The sequence below is a fragment of the Colossoma macropomum genome, unplaced genomic scaffold (assembly GCF_904425465.1).
Source record: "Colossoma macropomum unplaced genomic scaffold, Colossoma_macropomum, whole genome shotgun sequence".
Taxonomy (NCBI): Eukaryota; Metazoa; Chordata; class Actinopteri; order Characiformes; family Serrasalmidae; genus Colossoma; species Colossoma macropomum.
Window position 1 is genome coordinate 34,421,114 of NW_023494793.1, and position 6,495 is coordinate 34,427,608.

A 6,495-nucleotide genomic window follows, 5' to 3' on the forward strand; every position below is an offset into this window, starting at 1 on the left:
GACTTTGTAATACAATGGAATTGAATTAAAACGGACATTGACTTTTACTGCTGAAACATGTTGCTCTATAAAGACTTGACTACCACACGATCAAAAACTTGGTGCTCAGGCTCTTCCATAATAAAAGCTTCTAGTTCAAAGGGCAAACATTAGCCGGCTAGTTAGCGTTAGCTTAGCCGTTAGCGTAGTCACTGAAGTCGGAGTTTAAATTTAAAGAAGCTCAGTTTTTCTCTAAAGGGCGACTGTTTGTGTGCTGTTGTGGTTTACAAGCGGTGACGGGACAGAACTTGTTAGGTTATATGAAATATTTAATTCAAGTTGAACTTTAAGGCTAACCAGGTTAGCAGTGTTAGCCGAGCCATGCGTCTCCAGCACACAGATGCAGAGTTTAGTTAGCGTTGTAGCTAAGTGACTTCGTAGAGTAGTGTATGTAACGTTAGCTTATGTTAAGGCTTCGTGTGACTTTTTTAGTTTTCTAACTTTAAAAAATCACGAATCACGATTTATATTTCTCAGTAACTTTGGTGAAGTGGGTGGGATAAATGTGCTTGTTGGTTTGTTAACTTGTCTGTGTTTCAAATTAGGTTGGTAAGTTAGTTATTATTAACTTTTGCCCGAACATGGCTGGACCAGAGCTGCTCTTGGACTCCAGTATCCGTTTATGGGTAGTTTTGCCCATAGTTTTTATCACGTTTTTTGTTGGAGTTTTGCGTCATTATGTCACCCAACTTTTACAAAGTGACAAAAAAGTGGACCTGGAACAAGTGTCTGACAGGTGAGATGACATCTGACTTAAACATATATACAAAACCAGTGTATTCAGACAGTGCTGAACAGCTGAGACACACACTTAAAAAATGGTTCTTCAAGGGTTCTTTAGGAAAGGCAGTGGTTTCCTTTAGAGTTCTACATAGATCCATGTCATGCTTAAATGGTTATTTGCATGGTGAAATTGTTCTTCAAATTGATGGAGAATGTGTTGTAGATGGTTCTACATAGCACTAAAAGCAGGTTCTTCTATTTTTACAGGCTTGACATAGTAACAGTAGCAGAACTCTTTTGTTGCTATATAGAACTGTTTTCAAAAGATTCTATATAGAACTGTACACAACACATTCTCCATCAATCAGCATGCAAAGAACCATTTAAGCATGAAATGGTTCTATCTAAAACTCATGGTTATAGATGGAACCATTGCCTTTACTAAAGAGCCCTTGAAGAAACCTTTTTTGAAGTGTGTAGTGCTGGGCAATGTTTACTCCATGTTAAAAAATAGTTTGTTTTGTTTGGGCTGTTTTTATTATTGAAAATCTTAGACTGACTCAACGCAGATTTCCATAAGGAGGATTTGTGGGTTTTCAAATGTTCTTTGACACAATCTGAAAGCACCCAGCAAATGACATACATTGCAGTTAACTGCCATGTCTTGGATACCATGAGTAACATGCACTGAATAGAGTAAACAAACTAAAATTTTACTGGCTGGGAACAAAAATGCCACAGTTTTCTGAGTTTTCTGGACATTATCTCATGGATATTTCTCATTATCTATCAAGAACATTGCTAAAATAACTGAAAAGCTTTATCACAGTATGTCATGCTATACCTGTATAAATGATGTGTCACCCAGCCTTGTGAAGAGGCTTAATGTGTATCAGTTTATCTGTTTGTTTGCTTACTTACTCACTCATTCATAGATGCATTCAATTATTAATTCATTCATTTGCAGCCAGGTGTTAATACGTAGCCGTATTCTGAGAGAGAATGGAAAGTACATCCCTAAACAGGTAATGTTCAAACTTTAATTAACATCAAAGCTAGCTTATATGGTATTAACAGTAAAACCCTTTACCGTCATCTGCTCACATGGAGTCCACAGCAGCATTGTGCACAGCACATTCATTCTAATTCTAACTGTAACTCAGTGGATTAGCATGGCCAGTTTTCAATAGAAGCAGTCCATTTTGGCTTGTGTTGATTGTTGTTGATCTCTGTTCCATTCCAGTCGTTCGCCATGCGAAAACATTACTTCAACAATGCTGAAACAGGCTTCTTCAAGAAGGTCAAGAGGAAAGTGGTTCCCAAAAACCCAATGACTGGTAAGGCCTGAAGTTTCACATGGAAATTTTTCTTTTAAATTGGTAATGACATGTTTGTCTCAATATGAGAATATGATTATTTAAATCACAAGTGGTGTTTGAAGAACATTGAGGAGGAACTGAACCTCTGAGGACGCTTCAACCAAAAGAAACATGCTGTAAAACAGAATCACACAACAGTTCCTTTTAACAATATTTGTCTCTTTTTCAGACCCCAGCATGATGACCGACATGATGAAAGGAAACCTCACCAATGTACTGCCAATGATTCTAATAGGTGGATGGATCAATTGGGCATTCTCTGGATTTGTGACTAGTAAGTAGAGCTGGTTTCAGGGAAAGCTCCATAATAACCGTACCTTCCTTGTAGTTTTTGTGACTTCTAAAGTGACATTCAGGTGACATCACCTGACTTATCTTGTTTGTGGAATAAAAGTAAAAAAGAATGATCTTCTATGTGGTAAAGTATCTTTTATATTGCCGACACTATTGTGCTTGTTTTGTTTTCCACAGCTAAGGTTCCCTTTCCACTGACCCTGAGATTTAAACCTATGCTGCAGAGAGGAATTGAACTGGTGTCGCTGGATGCATCTTGGTATATTGTTGACTTTTTTTTAATTTGATTCGTTGCAGTTCTTCATTTATTGCTAATGTTACTGGTAGTAAATCCACAGAAGCAGTCACAAGTTGTAAATTAATCAGACTAACCAGTGACTAAGTGAACAACTGATTATTAGGTTAGACTACCGACTATTATTTTAAATATGCTTTTTAAATCTGTATATCTCTTGCAGGGTAAGTTCAGCCTCTTGGTACTTTCTGAATGTCTTCGGGCTACGGAGCATGTACTCTCTCATACTTGGACAGGACAATGGTAAGCTTATTTATTTATTTATTTATTTACTTACTTACTGACTTATTTATTTACTTATTTATTTATTTATTTATTTATTTATTTATTTAGAACTGGTTCAGTTGTATACAGTAAGGCTTTACATTACTCATGCTTAAAATTAGACGTAATTCCAATTTTTAAAGGTGCCTTCTGACCTAAAAGTATGATTTAATGTTATTTGTTGTGTTCTGTAATATTCTGTAGTGAAGAATTGCATCCTTCAGCCTTTGACAGAAATCACTATTTTGTATCTTTTTTTTTATGTTTATGTCTATCAGTGTTCTCTCACTCCAGTGGAAATATGTCACACATCCAGTGGGTATTTCCCTCACAGTGTTAAAGAAACCCTGACTGCTAGTGTAGCCACTGATTTAGAGCCTAATAAATACAGTTGTGATAATCAGCTTTCTATATTTTTAGCTAGTTTTCTTCTGCATGAGCCAACATTAAAAAAAAAACTGTCCCTTGAGTATCCACCCCAAAGCAGTTGGTGTTTTTTCAAAAATCCTCCCACCTTGAAGATACGCCACCAGATATGGGCTTTCCTTATCTCTAAACCAGAAAATTTCACTCTGGAGACTACTGCTGCACATTTGTAGGATGCGAGTAGGCATGTTTACAGCAGATGTAGTGATGGTTACAGTGGTGGTTATATTTTGTTTCAAGTTCCCCTTTAATAGTTTGTAGACCTGAGTATCAACAATAACAAATATTGTTACTGTTTCAGAAAGTGTAAGCCCTTTGCATTTTTTACAGCTGCGGACCAGTCAAGAATTATGCAAGATCAAATGACTGGAGCAGCTATGGCTATGCCGCCTGACCCCAACAAGGCCTTCAAGGTGAGGACTGCTTTAAGTCATCTCCTTGGACATAAACATTGTAACATTACCCTTGTATGGTTACAGGTTTTGGACGTATTTATGAAATTGTGTGCAGAAAATGAAAGTAATGCAGTCCACCTTTATCTAAGCCACATATCCTTCTGGGTTGCGGGGCTGTTGGAGCCTATCCCAGTAGTCACTGGGCGGAAGGCAGGAAACACCTGGACAGGTTGCCAGTCCATCGCAGGGCAGACACACACACATACACACCTGGGGCAGTTTAGCGTGTCCAGTTGGCCTGACTGCATCTCTTTCGACTGCGGGAGGAAACCCACGCAGACACAGGGAGAACATGCAAACTCCACGCAGAAGGGACCCTGGTCACCCGGCCAGGGAATCAGACCTAGGCCCTTCTTGCTGTGATGCGACAGCACTACCCACTGTGCAACCATGGCAGTCCACTTAAGAACTAGAAATTTCTGTTTTAAATTTTAAGTGGTATGCACAAAAGTGGAATGTTATTCAGATACAAACCGAGTGTAACCCCAGACTAAAAAGCTTCACCAGAGTACAGTTTAGTCCAAAGCACTTGTACATGTAGTGGTTGATGCTCAGAGTTTTCTTTTGTGTTGAAAAGCATGCTGTTTGTATTGTAGCAGTTATGCTGATTTTTCAAAACGTCTGCATTATTCAGTTATTGAAATTTAGAGTGTTTTGATATGAAATGGTTCACTGTGTAGAAACTTTCTGACTTGGATTTCTTTACAATACAAACCAGGGGTTGCAATGCCTACGGCACAAAAATAGCCATCCAGCCATGAGGAGTACACATGTAGTCTCAGAGTTTATATGTAATGTTCATAATGATAAAATAGTGGTAAATCTGAAAAATGTATTTTTCTTTAGGGAATGTTTTGTCTTGCATGCGCCTCTCCGCCATGAATGGATTTTTTTAAAAAACGCGTTTTTGGGCCAAAACCTCGTAAAATCAATCTTTAAACAATGTCTCGGGCATAACGTCAGGAATAATCATTCCTAACCATTTGCGGGAATTATTTTTTGTGAGGGAGCTTCGAGGCATTAACCACATCAGACTTCTGGTTTTTATTACCACCGCTGCGAACGATTCGGACAGTTTCTCTAGAATGGAGCATTTCACATCAAACCACTCTGAAAGACTCTTTACATCTTAACCATTTAATTATGCAAAATGTTGAAATTTCTCCTGTAAGATAACTGAATAATTCACCCAGTTTCAGTAGTTAAAACAGTTACCATCTTTTTTCTTTGTTTTAGAGTGAATGGGAGGCTCTGGAGATTGTTGAGCACAAGTGGGCTCTGGAGAACGTCGAGGAGGAACTAATGTCCCGAGACCTGAACTTTCAAGAACTCTTCAGCCAAGAATGCAAACGGAACGTGTTCTGATGGTAGCAGTAACACAATATTTAAAGTGTAATCTGATGGTAGTTTGTGCACTGTTACCAACATAACCCCCCAGAATAATTATTCATCCTTTATTTTTCTTCTTTTTGAAATAGCAGATCATTTGAATTCTCCAGATCTATTATTTAGTGAGCCTGAAATGTTTTAAGGGGTATTTTGATGTCTGAGAGAAGGTATTGAAGATGGTAGATGTACAGACTTCAAGGGCAGCTGCCATCCAGTGATTAATTTAATGAGTGCTTGTGTAAATGCAATGTTAACAGTACAGTAGAGAACTGAGAGGGAATGGAATAAATTAGTATTCTTGTTCTTGTTTCTTTGTTCCTCTCATCTCAACTCGAAGCTGCCGTTATTTTTTTGGTACACCAAATATTTTTTTGTTCATGTGCAGAGTATTATACTTCATCTTCAGTATTGCCTTAACTGGTGGTCTGTGTTTTGAAGGCAGATTTAATTTAGCTGTGTTGTTTGTTTTTGTGTGTATCAGCTGATATTCTGTTGCTTGTACCACTCATGCCTTCTTCTCTCGAAGTCTTCCTTTAAAGGAGAATTCCACTATTTTTCAAAATTCCAATATAAGTAGTTAAGATAGAAGCCATTTGGAATGGTTTGATGTGAAACACTCAGTTCCAGAGAAACATAGTCAGAATTCTTCACAGTGGTAGTGATAGGAACCAGACATCTGAAGAGTTTTATTACCTTTAAAAACTCTCTCACAGACAGTTACAACAAGAAATGGTTATGAATATGCTGCCTGATGTCACAGACATTGTTTTATAATAGTTTTGAGATGGAAGATTTTTGGTCTAAAACATTTTTTTAGATTTGCCACTATATTACTATCATTAACATTACATATAGACACATGTAGGTTCGCTGGTGCTTTTGGATAGTAAACAAAATATTTATACTCAATATTTGCATTGTAGACACACATCCTGCTTCCTATCACCACCACTGTAAAGAAATAGTCTGTAAGTTTCTCTACAATAAATCATTTCAGATCAAACTTCACTGAACCACTTCTACGTCTCAACAACTGAATTATGCAGAAATTTTGAAAAGTCAGTGGACTTCCCCTTTTAACTGCTTTCTGTTTCTATAATGAGAAATTGAATGTAGCGACTCTATTCTGATCACTGCCTATGAGTCAGAAATTTCACTGACAATAAAATAATAAGCATTTGATGGGCATCCTTTGGTGATGTGGAAATGAATTCATGACTGTTGTGTGATG

General features: G+C 37.5%; 1 protein-coding gene across 1 annotated transcript; it reads left to right on the plus strand.

Annotated features, from left to right (window-relative positions):
- Positions 1 to 110: 110 nt before the first annotated feature.
- On the plus strand, positions 111 to 6,444 carry zgc:86609 (TMCO1/EMC3 family protein). Its single transcript, XM_036579350.1, has 8 exons — positions 111 to 775; positions 1,730 to 1,787; positions 2,006 to 2,099; positions 2,311 to 2,415; positions 2,613 to 2,694; positions 2,894 to 2,973; positions 3,751 to 3,833; positions 5,112 to 6,444. Exons 1-8 carry the CDS (start codon positions 621 to 623, stop codon positions 5,238 to 5,240), a joined length of 786 nt encoding a protein of 261 aa, XP_036435243.1. The 5' UTR covers positions 111 to 620; the 3' UTR covers positions 5,241 to 6,444.
- Positions 6,445 to 6,495: the final 51 nt, after the last annotated feature.

What these genes read in the sequence shown, in the direction of transcription:
- zgc:86609 (XM_036579350.1), top strand. Translation starts at nt 621, where the DNA reads ATGGCTGGACCAGAGCTGCTCTTGGACTCCAGTATCCGTTTATGGGTA. An exon ending in CTGGAACAAGTGTCTGACAG is followed by an intron (nt 776 to 1,729) that starts GTGAGATGACAT and finishes ATTCATTTGCAG; the next exon opens with CCAGGTGTTAATACGTAGCC. An exon ending in ACCCCAACAAGGCCTTCAAG is followed by an intron (nt 3,834 to 5,111) that starts GTGAGGACTGCT and finishes TCTTTGTTTTAG; the next exon opens with AGTGAATGGGAGGCTCTGGA.